General features: G+C 42.0%; 1 protein-coding gene across 2 annotated transcripts in view; it reads right to left on the reverse strand.

Moving 5' to 3' along the window:
- Window positions 1–3,536: 3,536 nt before the first annotated feature.
- Window positions 3,537–17,670, reverse strand: part of SRGAP1 (SLIT-ROBO Rho GTPase activating protein 1) — a 140,684-nt gene continuing 126,550 nt past the window's right edge. For both annotated transcript variants that reach the window (XM_051795758.1, XM_051795757.1), the window contains exons 19-22: window positions 9,563–9,743; window positions 8,870–9,004; window positions 8,399–8,744; window positions 3,537–6,626 (exon numbers count right to left, since the gene is read on the reverse strand). In XM_051795758.1, the coding sequence (XP_051651718.1) occupies window positions 6,249–6,626; window positions 8,399–8,744; window positions 8,870–9,004; window positions 9,563–9,743 (1,040 nt within the window). In that variant the 3' untranslated portion in view covers window positions 3,537–6,248. The remainder of the gene's footprint in view (window positions 6,627–8,398; window positions 8,745–8,869; window positions 9,005–9,562; window positions 9,744–17,670) is intronic.

Raw genomic sequence — 17,670 nt, forward strand, 5'->3', positions numbered from 1 at the left:
TAAATCACTGTTTTATGTTGTCTGGTCAGTGTTTATAGATGTCAGTGTACACTACCGAAAAGGCATGTGGCAGATATTAAGGGAGGAATTGATGTGCTCTATGGAAATAAGAACAGGCAGGGTTTGGTTTTGGTTTATCCATGCTGCTGCACTGAGTGCAGCTACTATTGATTTCAATCCCACAAGTGTTTGACCTACTTTGTACAGCACAACTTGCCTACATTTTACAACTGAATTTGTTTTGCTTTGTACTTCGCATTCTTATTCCATTACTATGCTACTTCGAAAAAAAAATCAATGCAGTTTGTTAATTAAAGAAAGGGAAACTCACAATCTCCAACCCGGGATCAGAAAGCTGCTCTCGGGTGTCTGTGGTGGTCAGTGTAGCCTAACCCTGCTGGAATATGGCAGTGACACAACTGGGGATCACAGAATCACAAAACTGTTTAGGCTGGAAAAGACCTTTCAGATCACTGAGTCCAATTGTTAACCCAGCACTGCCAAGCCCACCACTAAATTATGTCCCTGAGTGCCACATCTACACAACTCTTAAATATCTCCAGGGATGGTGACAACCACTTCCCTGAGCAGCTTGCTCCAGTGCTTGACAACCTTTTTGGTGAAGAAAATTTTTCTAATATGCAATCTAAACCTCCCTGGTGCAACATTTCCTTCTGTCCAGTCACTTGTTACATGGGAGAAGAGATCAGCACAGGATGCACCATACTTTTGCAGCCGTGGGGCAGAGGCCCAGCTGACTGCAGAGGCACAGTAAAAAATGTATTCCTGCATTTTTCATTTGCATATAATATGTGTTGAGAAAGGTGAGAGAAAACTCGCTGACCTGTCCAATTCAGCCAAACCCAGTTCATGTTATTTTATTCTATTTAATCCCTCAGTCAGTATCAAATTCTGTGTGTCACCTTCCAGCCCATGGGCCTGTTGACTCTTGCCATATCTGCTGCCTGTGTGAGAAGGTGAGGGAATACAGAGCCTTCTCCCCTTTGAGTCCAGCTTAGTGCCACCACACAAATTTTGTTCTCCCATCTGGTGGGGATGGTGCATCAGGTGGGCTGCTCTGATACCTGCCATTTTCTGTTTTCCTTTCCACTGGTTTTGGCCTTGATCAGTGGGATGGCTGGATGAGAGGAGCCAAAACACTGTGCTAGGGCTACAGCCCTGCTGGGGCAAGGGAGAGGTGGGTATCCAGCGGCACTGGGTGCCAGGAGAGGGCTGAGGGGAGTGGGAACCAGGGTTAAGACCGAGATTGCTGCAATGGCACTGTGTCAGAGAGAGTGGCACCTCTGAGTCATAAGGGTTCTGCCATCGTGGCTCCCCAGCAGGAAAACTTGCTCATGCTGGGTCTGCTGGAGCCATAGTGAGAGTGGTGCTGCCAGCTGCGTGATCTGCAAATGCCCTTGTGTAAAACACAAAGACAGGGAGTAGCTGCAGTTACAGTAGTGTGTCTGAACTAGTGGTTAGTTTGTTTGTTTTTTAAACAGTAATTCAGCTGTTTTAGCTAACTGGATTTTAAGATGCTAAGCTGTTCATCTCTTTGGGCTTTCACATATCATAGTGAGATTTTTTTTCCTTCACAAGCCGAGTTCATGGAAAAAGCAATACTCCTACCTACAAGAATGGTACTTTCATCAAGTAGCATCACCAGTTAATACTTTCCTGGTTTCAGTTGCTCCCAACATATCAGTTCCACCCAGACCAAATTCAAAGCTTGTCTCATGGGGTACCAGTGACTGAACAGAGCGACCGCAGATCCTTCTGGTCAGAGTGAGTCCAAGTGAGCCACAGAGTAAGCAACAAACAATGAGTCTCTACCAAGGAGAACTTAAAACTGGGTGGATCCTCTGTGTTTTCTTTATGCTGGCTGAGGAGGCATTTGTACAGGCTGGGGCAGTGCCATGTCCGGGAGCTGCATGTGGCTTGAAACAATGATTTGCAGCAGTGGCCTGAGAGCTAAACGCTCCGCTGCTAGTGCTGCTCATTTTCTGTTCAGTTAATACACTTTTCTCAGCAAAACAGCTCATCACCTCTTTGCTTTTTGAGTGCGAATAGACTCAGCTTTTCCCCCATCACCTGCCAAAAGCTTTGGCTTTGTGAGAGCTGAACTTCTTTCCACTACAAAAACTGGAAGGAACCTAACAAGTCAGCACAGTGCGACACCAAAACTTCACATTACAAAACAGGAAGAGACCCCTCTTCTTGTGTTTTCTTGTTTATTGTAAAACAGATTCAAAGCCATCATATAAGGCCCTCCCCTCATCGGTGTATGATCTAACTGAAAATTTGGTTATGCATCCTCTGAGCTGTGCAAGATCTTGAATGAGGAATGACCTTTGCTGTCCCTTCTTGCATGCCTTAGTCAGCTTTTGTGCAGTAGGGGCCAAGAAGAAATACTCAAAGTATTACACTGGACACTATGGCACAAAGGCTGCCATTGGGCACTGATTGATGAGGAGTCACATTATGGCAGCTTTCTCAGCATGAAGAATGAAAGCCCTGCTCTGATTGGGGTGGCTGCTGTGCCCCTTCCTCCATATCACCCCATACTGCCTGACATAGAATTGTAGAATGGTTTGTGTTGGAAGGGACCCTCAATATCATCTAGTTCCAGCCTCCGTGCCATGGGCAGGGACATCTTCCACTAGATCAGATTGTTCAAAGCTTCATCCAACCTGGTCTTGAACACTTCTAGGGAAGGGGTATCTGTCTCCTTTTCCTTCAGGCAGATGGTGGCCCTCAACAACCAGAGATGACTTTTTTTTTTAAGCAAGGATTGGAAATGCATTTCCGAATAGCTCTTCTCCCCCTAAACACATGCAAGTTGGGGAGCACGGTGAGCCAGTCTGGGCAGCTGTAGTCCAAGCCCAGGAATAGTCCTTCCCAGCATCTGATCCATAAATGGCTGAACATCTTTTATGCATCCATCAGCCTGACACTCACAGACCCCCTGGTTCCTGGAGCCAGCTGGGAGGGTGTGTGTGTATATTGCAACCATTTCTTGGACATAAGGTCACTGAAGATAACCTTGACCTGCGGCACTCCCCTCTGACTCCACTGTGCCATCTCTTCTGCTGCCATAAGAAACGTCCCCAGGTAGACTTTTTTATTATTTTCATTCTGTTTTTAAAATGTGTAAGCTGGATTGGCTTTTGCACTCCATTTTTCCTGCAGGGAGCAGGAGGGGGAGTGGCAGGGTGCTGGCTAAGTGGGTGGCAGGGTGTTCCTGCAGCCACTGGGAGTGGGATTGGCTGCTCTTGATGGGTGCTCAGGCAGAACTGTGAGGTTGGTGGCTCCTTGTGTGGGTTCTTCAGGTACAGAGGGACTTGAGTGAGCTTAAAGCAATGGTGTAGGAGCAACTTAAAGCAAATTAGGTAGGAGCCCGTCTGGGAACAAATGCTTCTTCAGCCAAGAGCGTGATGGGACTTGATGCAGTGTGGGGTAGCTGGGGGTTGCTTTTGTCCCCTTGTGTGGGAGGTAGACAGGCAATCCATGTTGGAAGACATGGCAGCAAAACTACACAGACAGAACTATTTTCTTTATTATAAAGATACACTATGAGGAACAAACTTGAATGTATACTGAAGCTTGTAATGGTACATGCCAAAAATGTACAGTACTATACATAAAAGTGCATTGTCACAACAGATTAACAGTACATTTCTCTTTGAGAACTGTGATTTTTTCTTGTTTTTATTTGTTCTTCAAGAGTGGAAGGAATGCAATGGGAATGCAGCCATACACAAACAGGAAAGGATGCAATGGAAATGCAACAGTACAAGAGCAAAGCTAAAGCTCCTCTAAAATTTAAAGGCACTTTCACATGTACATACTACAGATGTACATTGACACAAGTAGGTAACAGTCAACAAGCAGGAAGCTACCAGTACTGCAATTCATCAAACTTGACAGTAAAGGACAATACTGACTGGATTAGGTGTGCAGGAGTTACCCTTTAGTACGCCTGTAGTTGTAGCAGTCTTTCCTGTTACATATCCACTTACTATACTTTAAAGTATCTATAATAACCATCGAACTACACATTTAACTGTGTGAATGCACTAAGTGGATGCATTCACTAAATGCACTGTTTCTAATATTTTCTTTTGCTAAACAATTTCTAATATAAGCATTATGGAGTCCAGTATAGTTATTTAAACATACAAAATTCCCTATGCAATTTAAAGATACAGGTATCCATCTCAATTGTGCCAGGTGGGTTAATTTAAAAATGCTAGACTAAAACTGCATGTAAATGAAAGCTGAAATTCCAGTTTTGTTCCACTGAGTCTAGTAAACTGGGAAAATACTTGAAAATATCTCTGGTCCTAACCAAGTGAGTAGACCCTACAGACTAGAGTGGTGTGCAGCTGGTCTGACTTAGGTTCTGGCCCTGGTGTTAGGACTGGGCAGTACAGTCGAGAAGGATGGAGGTTCACTGACTGATGCTGCACAGCCCTTTCTGGTGGCTTAAGACTTAGCCTTTAACCTAGATATGTGTGAAGTCTGTGGCTGGGTTGAAAAGGGTTTGCAAATACAAGCAGCAGTTTGAGACTCAGAGGTTCATGGGGTACTTTTCACACCTGGGGCTTTGTATTGCATCATCTGTCTAGAGGGTGTAAATCAGAGTAGGAATAAGCTCCTCCTATATAACAACAGGAAATTACTCCTGTCACCTCAGCAATTATGTCTATCAAAGTTTGTCACTACTCTTCTCCCCCCAAACTCAATTGTTTAGGTACAGTGAGTGGTACAACTTCAAGCTTTCCAACAGTGAGATTGTACAGAACATGTGGAAAGACAGATCTCAATTACATTCAGTTGTACTCCTGTAGGTGGACTACATGTGATTTTTTCCCCATTTTCTTCACTGAAACTTACTTTATGGATTGGATATTGGAAAATATCTTCACAGAAATAATATTATGGCTTACTGTTGCAATGTGCAAACGAGCTGTATGTTAAGTTCACGCCTAACAAAGCTTAACAGAGCGCTAAGGAAAGTTGACAGTTGTCACTCACACAGACATAAGAAAGGTATTGATTTCTGTCATTTAAGAAAGAGGGGAAGGGGAGGGGAAAGAGGTTATGGAAAACTTTAGTCAGCTTGAATCTAGGCAGTATAAACTCAGCTGTCCTGTGAGTGATTCCTGCACTACTGGCAGGATGCAGTCCCTCTTCAGGGTTCCTGCCTTGCTGCCATCAGCACAACTGAGCGTTTGCACCGTGCAAGGCAGTCAGTGCAGCTGGGTCAGCTCGAAACTCTGACTATTACAACTCAAATCGTGTCTTTAATTGGACATTGAGCAATAAAGTCAATGGGATAGTTTTCTGAATTACTGTGTAGATGGTCCTTTTAATCGCCTATCAGCCTGCCTAATGGACCAACAGGTTCGTGCACTCCCCAGAGCCTGGCTTGCTTAACTATGAACTTGAAATGAATTTAGCTTTCATGAAAAATGTGGTATCGGGGAATGAAGGTCTAGCTTCATGGGAAAAGGTATGCTATTACAGAGGGCAGCAAAAGTTATTTTCTAGATATATCCTGGAGATGTGCTTCAGCTGTGTCCTGGAATGCTGCTTTGTATCGGTGAGAGTCATGTGAACTCCAGCTCCATCCAGTGCTTGCCTCTAGTGAGACTGCCAACAAGAAAGCTAAAACTCGGTGCCAATTACGAGTTGTGAGGGTTTGGTGATTATTTTTTTTGGTGTGTCTTAAATTTAAGAAATGTGGCCTGAGATGACTTAGACATTCCATACAGCCACTTAATCCTCACATGCTAGATTTCAGTTCTTACTAACCTGCTTGAGATTTGGTGACCCAGAAATGAGAGGCCCCACCTCCCCTGAACCTCCCCCACCCCTTAGTTTTGTGCAGGATCTGTTATTATATAGCTACAGTAAGAGTGTGAAGTACGGTACGACATGGCAAGCTGTTTGTGATCTGTGTTGGTTTTATTACAAATGGTGCAGCATCAAGTTTTCAAGTAAGTCTATGTTTGTTTTTTAAAACTGTGCACAGTTGTCCAGTTTTTCTTTTAATTGAAACCATACAAAATACAAATGCCCATGTTAATGTAGCTACTTTCATACAGTACATTCAAAAACACTGAAAAACAAAGCCTCTCCAGTTACAAACATGAACAAATGAAGTTATGGACCCCTGACTTCTATTGTTAATCCATCCCTTTCACTAGCATACCACAGCTGGGCACCATGGGTGGCTGAGCTGTCTACATTGTGCAAGATTTGTCAGCTGGGCCCTGGGAAGGAGGGGAAGGTCCTATGCTAGGATTTGTTTTTGGAAGAACAATAGGTTTTGGCCTAAGAGCAGGAGGTTTCAGCTGCACTCCCATTCTAGGGGCCACCATGGGCTTGAAAGTACTCATGGTGTCACTGGAAGAACTAGTGCTACGGCGGATCTGAGGCTCAGAGCTCCTTAAAACAACGCTGTGGAGAGGGCTGAGCGACTCCGTGGAGGTGGCAGGGATGGGAGTGTTTTTCATTTGTTCCAAGGTGTCCAACACGACATCAGGGGCGTGTTTTGCTGAGCTCTGCCTCTCCAGCTCACGGAGCTCGTTCAGTGCTGTGTTCATCGTCTCCTCGATGTCCTGGGTCAGAGCACAGAGAGAGGCACATCATTCCAATTGCTACTGAATGCATAGCACCAGAGGAGCAAGGGGAGGGGGTGGAAAATGCATGAATTAATTTGCCAATCATCCTCTAATAATTACTATAGTGCTAAAACCAATTTCCACCAGACTTCTTTAAAAGACACTACAATTGACAAGATGGCAGCTTTAGCTGGACATTATAAATATTTAACCTGTTTACATGAGAGAATCAAAAACAATACAAAAATCTGCAAGCCATTTATTAAGTGACTGTCAGGGCAATGAATATTTGCTTAGCAGTGTTTTAGTGGTGAAGATTTCTGTCATCTCTTGCGTACTGACAACTGTAAAGATTCTAGTCCATTTGCTAACTCTTAGCTAACTGCTCCTCTCATCTAATGCTTCAGGTGTTCAGGAACTGTATTCTCTCACATGGATTATAAAACCTGGTTTTCTAAGAAAATAAAGCTTGTGTGCCTATCAGCTCTTGTCTCCTTTAGTTTCACCAAGTTAAATTTTAAACAGAAAAAACTTCAAGATATTGTTCAGTATGCAAGCCTAAGAAAAATTATTTTTTTCATCAGGATTTCTGGCATGAATGCTAAAAGAATGCACCAAGACACTGGTTTACTGCTTTTTGGTGGTACTGAGATACAACTAAGGTTAAAATATCTGGTGTTCCCTGTCTGCTCACAGTAACTTTCACACAGTTCAATCAAAGTTTGGGTTCTCTCACTGCTAAATAATCAGTAGTCTAGGCATAAAACAATAGATAGTGTAAGCCAAACACCACTGTATGTACTTCCAGGAAAGTAAATAAATAACTTATAATAAAATAAAATGATAGCAACATTTACAGTTTCTAACCCTAATACATGGTTCAGCTTTCTGACTAAGCATGACAGTTCCTTCTATTCCTTGCTGGAAGCAGAGTTTGAAAGCAAGAATTACCAGTACATTAAATTTTAAAACATGAGTGTCAGTGTTATTGTAAAATGTGTTTGCAATCACACTGCACCCTCACGGTGCCCCTAGTAATGTTATCCTGCCTAGACAAAATGTGAGTTCTGAAGACAGAGGTATCTATTTGCTCAAGAGCTGTCACTAGCTCAGTACAACAGACCAATCTGATGATTGGGGTGCTCCCTATTCTATCCTTCTCACCTCTCCACTGCCAGGAATAAGACTGGTAAGTGTTCACACAGGGATAAGATGGCCCACGATTTACGCAGGTGCAACATCTTGCATGTTATGTTCTACTACAGGCACCAAAATAACATACAGTATGAACTATACATGAACTATATGAAAACCATGTAAAATCCACAGGAAGCTGGACAGTCAATCAGGGCTTTGAATGGTAATGGTCACTACTAGCCAGTCAGAGCACTTTTCTCCTTACCACAATACCGAGAAAGAATTGAACACTAATTATATGCAAGACAGAATAGGCCAGCCTTCAACAGCACACAGCGATCTACACAGCATTGTAATCATATACTGTCTTAGTATTCTGTGTGGCAGAGGTAATTTCATTACAGTATAATGGGAAACAATTTCTTTTTATTGCTTCTGCAATCTTTACTCCCCCTTGTGCTTCTTCTATTCAGGATAACTTAATGCATCTTCTTTCACACACACTCTGTTTTGAAAGCTAAGTAAGATATTCCCCTGCACACACCTTCCTACCAGTGCATGTGCTCCGTGTTACTCAATGAGATTTGCTTCTCAGAAAATCAAACGGTGACATAAAGAAAAAAGACACAAACCTGAGCTATTGACTCTGGGTCCAGTGGTTTATGGTCATTGAAACCTGTGTACTGACCAGATGACGTAGACCTTCTAATTGGAGGGCTATCGATCTTCTTCAGAGAATCGTGCCTGCTGATGTTGGTGAGACTGCCGTGTCCAGGCCTGCGTCGCCTTTCAGGGCTGTCGGCATTGAGGTTGCGATTTTGAAGGAGGGCTCTGGAACTGCAGTGAGCTGCCAGGTTGGGGGAACCCAGCTCCAAGGCTGAGTTGGAGAGAGGGTGAGGTGGGTGTACTGGGCAGTGGCTGTCACTGCTCCTGCCGGGGCGTCTTAGAGGAGGTGGAGGTTCTGATCTCTTTCTTTGCCTGCACCAATGAAGAAGTGGTTATAGGACAACTTGTAGCGATCTACCATAAACATGTGGAGGAGCAATTACTGTGTTACCTGAGCCGTGAGCAATACTAGTGAAACATGTCATGCTGAAGCTCACCTTCCTAAATAAACATCAGAGTGACGGTCAGTAGGAGAGTTCATGTCCTTTGATGATGACTTATCCTCAGTTATGGGTCCACTGCTGGCCTCACTGTCTGCTTTTTGGCTCAGTGTATCTGAGAAAGTATCATCCCTGAAGAGAAGACACATGATGAGGTGAGAAGTCAGTGACTGAAGTGTGACAGAGCACCTTGGTACTCCCAGCTTTTAATTCCCTTAGGAAAGGCAGGCACGTTATAATGCACTAAGCCCTTGTATGTCTCCCAGAATTGCTTATAATCCTGTTTACTGAGCTCTTTACACTTTGAGTGCAACCTTTCTGTAAAGAAGAACTTTGTCATCCTTGGCAAAACACATGCTTAATACTGTAAAACAAGAGTTCAGGGTTGCATTTCTCCAGTTTTTGCTATTCTGAAGTTAAAAGTCAGCAATTGCTACAAAGAGATACTCAAAATAAAATAGGTGCAGCAGTATCTCTCTTATACTGGGAACATATCCATAAAAGTAGCTTAGCCTAGTAGTAGTTTTTGATTGAGCTGTCAATTCAGGGCAATAAAGACAGAGGTATCTTGCCTAGAAGGCAAATGTTTAATCTGTCTGAGCCTTCACGCCACTGACCCACTTGGAAAACACTGCTAAATGCTTCAGATTTTACATCCCACCAAGAACCTAGTCACCAGACATTACTTACATATCCTGCACCACTATGTACTGGTGAGGGACAAGACCATCAATTCCATTGTGCCTTCCTTCCCACCAGTCTTCAGATGCTCGGTGATAGAGCAGAAGGGAAGCTCCTTTCTTGAAAGAGAGTTCTCGTGCAGATCTTCCCACGTAGTCGAACTTGGCAATAGCTTCTATGGGCTCGCACTCTGTGTGGGGAGGGAAGAAGAACAGATACCAGATTTCACTGGTTTATCTGCTCATTTTGTTTTCATAAACCCCATTTTTTGCATTTTCTCAGTGCTCATTCTGAGCAGAGATGACAGAGATCAGCTGAACTAAGGCAGACTTTAGGCAGCAGTTATAATGTGCCCCTTACAAAGAAACACAATCAACCGGTGTCCCAAGTGAGAAACATCTGGCTTGCTTCACAAGCTGCAGAAAACAGAACTGCATACTCAAATGTTACAACAACTGTTGCTGTAAGGGCTCCTGCATTGCTGGGGAGTGGGATGGAGGCCAGCCAATAAAGACCTCTGAAACTAAACCGAATAATCAAAGGTCTGAGGAACCAGTGTGATAAAGGAAAAGTAAGTAGGAGTGCCTTTAATATCTGCAGCGGCAAAGGAAGGAAGACAAAATTACCCTGTGCATTAGTAGGGATACTCTGCGTAACTGGGTTATGGGACTTCTTTTAAGTGACAAATGAGCAGATCTAGGGAAAAGCTGATGTTTTACCCAACGCCGAAGCCTAGTGCTTTAATCTGCTTCCTTAAAGCCCTTTTTGAGCGAGACAGACGGCTCCAGACTACCTAAGGATGACCCCTCCACAGGGGCAGACCCTGTGTGGCCTCAAGTTGCTTAAAGCAGCTCTGCCTGCTCCAAAATCCCGAGCTGCCCTGGTTTCTGCAGGAGAGGCTGGTGTTTTCTGAAGCCAACCATTAGCTACAGCAGTCCTGGCTAATCTTCTGTCAGTATGTTGGTAAATTCAGCCCCACACTGGTAATGGACTCCACCCCATAACCTATGCCTGGGATGGAAACCTACTGGTGTCAGCACAGGGCCCCTGTAGGTATCTTGAGAGCTGTGTGTGGGCATCAAGGAAACAGCCTTTAGTTTCTTCTACACAAAACAGAAAGCACCTGAGCTCAAACAGATTAAAATTTGTCATCTCAGTCTCAAACATAAAGAACCTGCAAAATACAGTTCTAAAAATCACACACTTTGATTATTCCAACAACTCAAGAGTCCCCTAAATGACTAATTTCTTTACGTAATTAGAGCAATATTTAGATGGAAATTAACATCTGGGCTAATGACTAGCATAGCAACTGTCTGTCTGGTGCAAATTAAAATCACTGAGGTTGTAATTCCCCAAAGAACCAGGCTGGTAATGAAAGTCACTGTCCCTTTAGGACAACATTTTGCACAGGAATGTCTTTTTAAAATTAACTTCATGCTGCAGCATGAAAACATAATGATAGCACCTTATTGAGGTTATAGTTTGCAGCTCATTTTTTTAATAACCTGTCGAGCCTGCGGAAGGCTATCTTGTGGTTTGCTGCTTCTGCAGTCACGTTAAGAGCTTCTGTCAGTGACAAACTGCAGAGTGTTTAGAAGTTACCAACTCAGAAACTTTCCAGAAATGGAACAGAGTGACATGGGGAATTCACTGTTAGAAACGCAAAAGTAATGTACGGTGGTAGAAATTACTTCAATTACATAAATACAAATAAGAACCTAGCACTAACAGTATTAATTTCTCAAAATGCATCCCTACTGGATACCTATGGAAGACCAGACCTAAGCATGTTTTGTCTCACATGTTCTCAGTATTGCTACAGGAAAGGTGTGATCGCAGGAAGGGCAGCGCTGTGCTGAGCCAACTCCCTGCTCCACCCCAAGACTCATGCTCAGTACCCCCCATCCAATTCATCTCCTGGAGAAGGGCAGGCTATGCACATGTGAACAAAACGCACAGAAGTCTAATTTACCTAGCAGGTTGCACCAGGTGAACTACAAAAGGGAGCAGATTGGGCCCCCTCGCTCTCTTTTTTTGTCTCTCTTTTCTCTGTCTCTTTCTCTTTTGTTTTCTTTTCTTGCTACCTCAGCTCTGGACCATCCATGCGGCAGCACCAGCGTGGGATCTGAGGACTGGTGATATTCTTTGTCTTCTTCCCTTGCTTTGCCTGGGCAAAGCACGCCTATCATATCCTACCCCATACTCCATTTTGAAGTTTGTTGTGGGAGTGGGCAGCTTGTGGAGGTGTTTGTGGCTTATAAGCCAACACCCTTGAATATTAGTTTGTTGTGGCTTGTGAGTCAGCACCTTTGCTTGTGTGTTGTGGGAGTTGAGAACTTACTTCATGAAGTGTACAGTACAAAATTAAAGGTTTGTTCACCTCCACTCTTGTGGAGGGAAGTCTATTGTAAGAAATTTAAGGGTGTGTTAGCCAATACCTTTTGAGTCTAAATATTGGACTGGTTGCCAAAGTTATGGAGACTGTACAATAAAACAGTTCTCTGACATGTGTCTGGTTTCTCTTCTCAGCCTGATGAGAATTTATAATGAACATCATGGCTCCTACCAATGGGTCATCACAATGGCTTGCTGACAGGCATTCCTTGGTGGGTGGGTGGGGGCTGACAGGTTTCTTGGTTTTATGATTTTAAGCAAAGAAAATGTATTGATGTAGAAAGAAACATTCTGGAAAACTAGGAAATCTTTAATGGTGGTATGATATTCTAATACGCTACCTTGTTGTCATTTCTAGATATTAGCTCTACAGTCTACCTGAACAGACAAAGTGACTATAGGCACAGAAAGACATCATTGCCAAATGAAAAGAAATAAAACCAAACATGCCTTTATCTTGCCTTATGTTTAAGAGGGCAATATGAAATCAAACAACAATAATTTAACACTGACCAAAGAACGCAGTTTTTACACATATCATGCGTATTGCTTATGGAATTTGTTATAACAAGGTATCACTGGAATCAGGTAAGATTGAAAAGGAGCAGACATTTGTATGAATTGTTCTCAGGCTGCAGCTAAGTTACGGGTTATGGTAGAGGGAGTCAAGAATTCAGAAACAAATCTTCCCAGGTTTCAGAGAGTCAGTCACTCACTAACGGGTAGTACTTTAAAATGAGAAAAAAAAAATTCTACCGAACAAAAAAACTTTACAATAAGTCCTAAGATCCCAAATTTCCTGCACGTATTTTCCTTTGACATTTTCCGAAGTTAGGTTGTAGTGGTCATGAGTACTGGATTGATTGATAAACCCCTACACAGATTAGCTATGGAATTTCCCATTTCTCTGCTGACTTCAACAGATCATACATTATCCCATATTTAAGTATACAAATCTTTTTATTTACAAATTAAGTTCTATCTCCCTCAGTGGAATTATGCTAATCTAAGTATCGTGTACAATGGGAATTGTATGGTTTCACTGCCTGAAAGACTCAAATACTTTTTCAGAGGTTGAAAGGAAGTTGTCCCACTAGAACCAGCTGTATGAACTGGTAATGTACCCAAAATGGATGTGACTTTTGAGATGTGTAGATCAGATTGCCTGGGTAACAAATCCCTCCTCCTCAGGAAGGAGTACCCAGGAGATTTCACACAGATTTCTTAACAGGACAAAAAATAAATTCAGCCAGTTTTTACTATGTCGAAAGGGGCATTTTCTTTGCTTGAATGTTGCTTTTAGGCAGAAGAAACAGAGATAAATTTCCTATAGCAAATAGTATTGAGACTGTACTTAAATAGTAATTCACCTTGCTACAAGTCAAGCCTTAATAGTGGAAATCAAAGTACCATGACAGTTACTCCAAGAAATAAATGCATTTTGGAAAGTTAAGCCACTTAATAACACGGTTACTGAATGACAGACAAGAATTTCCAAAAAGCTAAGGTGATGAAAGCTAAAATTGGGATCTGTAACTCAAATTCCGTGTGATACTGAATATCTAACAGTAAAATTGACAGCTGAGAGGAAAGTGTAATTGCACTGCTCTGTCCATACCTGAGGGCATTCACCAGCAACAGCAAGAAGTATTTGATGACATACAGGATCTCACCAGCTATCATCTCTAGTGAATCAGGCAATGCTATGGAAGTGAAAAATTAGGACAAACTGAAGAACTGTGGGAAAAACTTCCACTGCTTGGAAGAGCAGAAAGGACAGAAGAAACATAAGTGTTAATTTTAATTTTGGGATTGGAGTGCCAGATGTAGGACTAACCTCCCAACAGAAGTGACAGCACTAAAGTGGCACTTGGCTGCCTCTACACATCAAGGCACAAGGAGACAGAGAAAGGAGGGGAGACCATCTGCACTTATTCTGGGGGGGTTGCTGTTGCTCTGCTCTGTGTTTCCTCAGTTTTCCCAGGTGTACTCTGTGTGTCAGGAAAAAAGTATGTCTTTTAACATCCTGGGAAAATTGTATCCCCCAATGCCTTTATCCTCTTCTGCATCCCATCAGAGAATAGAGTGGGGCTTTGCAACTTCAGAGTCCTGTCCTCAGAACAGCAGTTCTCTCTCACTGGCAACAGCAACATCAAAGAAACATTGCAAGGTGTTGACAAAGCAGAATTTGGCAAAGTGTTGATCACAGCATGCACTACTGAAAAGCAAGAAAATGACTATGTGTTGGGGACACAAAAATGACTTACAGTCTGACATGTCCCTGTAATTTTTGTTTTCAGCAGAACTACCATCTAAATTTTTACTCTACATTTATGACATATCTGTGAAGAGTATGATATTAGTTGCATGTATGTTTTCCTAGGAGAACTCCATCTGTTTAACTTCCTCAGGAAATGCTTACTTCCTTTGAAAACAAATCTAGTCAGCCTTTTCCATGTGACTCCAATAAGAATAAAAAATTTCCAGCAATTTGAAGGTAAAGGAAATATGCTAAAAACTGGTTCAGCAAAACAATGTCCTTTGAATCTTTACTGCAGAGGCACTTTCAGGTAAAGGTTCGTCTGCAGCAAAATTACAGATAGATTTTTTTTTTTTTCTCAGCTAAAGTACAAATGTACTGAACTTCACAAATTAAATTTCATTTCCAGATTTAGGAGAAAGAAAAAACTTATGTGTTTTCCTTATGGGATACTTTCTGCACATTTAAAAGAAGACTGAAAATACTACAGTAAAATGCATCTTCTCTTCCTTCCCTCTTCCCTTTCCAGTGATCAGCTGAAATATATGAACATCAGTAACCTTAGGGAAAAAAAAGGCAATTTATATGTTTAAAATAAAGCAGTTATGAAGTATTTATATGCTCAGTTATAAGTTCCAGCTCTCTTTCCCCCAATCTACCGTATTTTACCTCTGCACACATAATTTAATTTTCAATTTTCATAAAGTCTGGTTGTTTTCTAAATTATAATTAAACATTTCTAGTACTACTGCCACAGCCTCTAAAGATGGGTTTATTCTAGTAGGCACAGAAAGAGTCACTTGAAGTTTAACTTTAGAAAAACAGTCAGTAAAATAAATCCTTTTGCTTTTCACCATAGCCCCTGGATTATATTTCAATAACCCTGTAATTCCTGTGGGGTTAGCTGCTTGGTCTTCCATATGTATACATTTATACCTATCATTTTAGCATAAAACTAATCAGATTTTCAACACTGAAAAAAAATCCTTCACATTTATAGAATCTGCTTCTTCCATGTCCTAACAGAGGGAAACGTGTGAGTAGCACGTGTCTGATCGACACAGCAGCAATGCTGCACCTCCCTTTCTCTCTCTCCACATACAAGTGGTAGTGATGCATCCAGCATATAATCCATGAATCAATCACATTAAACCCCCAAAATACTCCAGACCTCTCAGCAAAAGCTTTTTTTTTTATCCACCACATGTCAATCAGTGACTTTGACGAAGTTCAATATGCAAACTGAAAAATTCTCAGCTATTCTCATATCTGGAGTAAAAAATAGTTTTAAAAGGAATTGTCCAAAGCACAAACACATGAATGCATGTGCAAAGAGACGGTGAGTGCATTTAATTTAAAGTTTGTAACCTACATTAAAAATGTGCTATTAAAATGGAAAGCCATATCCATGGAGCTTACAGGCTGGGAATCGAAGATCAACACTGTTTCGTATACAATACAGGCTGGCCAATCTTCATCTTTGCAGCAGTATTTCCCAAGCTTACAAATATATTTGTGCTAACAATTATTTCTCTGTAAACACAAATGTCCGCTTCCTTTCAGCACTGAATTAATTAAAAAGGTGTGATGAGGCAACAAGAATTAAACTGCTGGCTGATCTGGTGAACAAAAACCCATGTTTTGAGCAGGTAAATATTTTAACAGAACTCTGTCCTGTTATCAGCTATTCTCTTCAGGGTTTGTCTCCACCAGTGACACAGTTACAACACAAGTAACGCTATGACGGGAATGTAAAACTGGTATTATAACAACACAGTGGTGGGGCAGAGCCCATGATGATGGAGGTACAGGTGATGCACCATGTGTTGTCATGGTCCTGCTCCTCTGTATCCTGCCGATGTTTTCATCCTTCCTAGGCACGGTTTTGAAGTAACTGCTTTTGACTGGTGCTGAAAAGCTGCACTTGTCTCCATGCTTGCTTGCACCTTCATCTCTCAGTTTGGTCACGGGACCCTGAAGTTGGCCCCAACATATTAAATTGTTGTGTCACCTGCATTTCACTACTTCACTTGTGCTCTAAATGACAGACAGACAGACTTCCTCATCTTCCACTCTTGCTTAATACCTCCAGTGGAAGAAGGAGCTCTTCTAAAGTAAAGCTATACTGTCTCAGAAAAATAAAGTGCAATTACGAGTTTGTCCACACTATTTAGCAGAGATGAGTTGTACAAAGATGGTGGGTTTAGTCCTGCAGAGCTGGTCAAGAGGAACCCGTGCACAGGCTGTCTTGTAGAGCTGTTGGTATTCCTGACTGTGGGTACAGCATGGCTATACACCCCAGGCAGATTGATTTCTCTGCTATCCTCAGTTTTTTGCCCTTCTGTAATGCCTGCCTATACAACTTTCCCTCCTCTCTAAACAGCTGCATTGACAGACTCTGCCTGCCCCTCCTCACCTCGGCAAAATGGAAGAGACAGACAATCTGTCACTGACAGCCTGTGTACGTGACAAAGCAGATGGGTACAGCTAGAGTGGAACTATGGCTTACATTGTTCTGTGTGCAATGGGACCACTGCAGCCAGGTTTCCTATAGATACATCTTCCGGTTCCCCTTTCCTATGGCAACCGTCCAGCTCCTAAACAGTATCCCTTATGACATTCTTTAAAAAAAACAAAAAAAAATTCCTTCTCTGCTGTAACTGTTTTCCTCCCCTTTTGTCCCCTCTGTCTTTTCCTCTTCCTCCTTCCACACATCCTCTGAAATGGACAAAAAGCTTTTGTTTCTGCTGCTGCTAACTGCATGTGTGCTGGTTGCTCTGTCTGGGTTGCCTGCTGGCCTAATATGCAGTGAGCTCACACTGCAATATGCTGCTTGTCTCTACAGGGAGTGTTATTCTGAATCCTTCACCTCTAATGGGCAACTAATTCTCACAGAAATGGTAGTTATTTAACAATTTTGATATTTCTTTCTACCTGTTCAATTTGTTTGACACTAGGCAGAAGTTACTGTGAGTGACATCTGAAGGATGTTTCAACTGTCACAAACACACCTTCATGACATGTGGCTAAAAAGAATTAATATAATAGAGATGCATCAGTTTTTTCATGGATATCTATTGTACCCAGAACTCTCAGAGCATATGTGACTGATATTTACAGAAAATTACTACTGTTCCAAAGTTTCACCGTGGGGGGTACATACATGTTTTTTGGTCGTCATAAATCCTTTAGACAGAGCAGCTTTTAAATTCATATAAAAATAGAGCCTGAATGGCAAATATCCCTTAGCTGAAATATTTAAAGGCAAGCTTTTGAGGAGTTTAGTTTTTGCAGACAAAAGAGTCACTAAAAATGTAACAGTATGTCAGAAAATAATATGTGCTGACTGAAATAGTTTCTCTCTTGCCCTTCCTGTGACTGGGCAAATCGAGAGAGAACAAGGAAACAGCTGGTCAAACACAGATGAATCAAGAGTGCAAAAGTACACAAACAAAGATTA

This window comes from Manacus candei, unplaced genomic scaffold, assembly GCF_025592945.1.
Source record: "Manacus candei isolate 608988 ecotype Guabito, Panama unplaced genomic scaffold, ASM2559294v1 h1tg000043l, whole genome shotgun sequence".
NCBI classification, from domain to species: Eukaryota; Metazoa; Chordata; class Aves; order Passeriformes; family Pipridae; genus Manacus; species Manacus candei.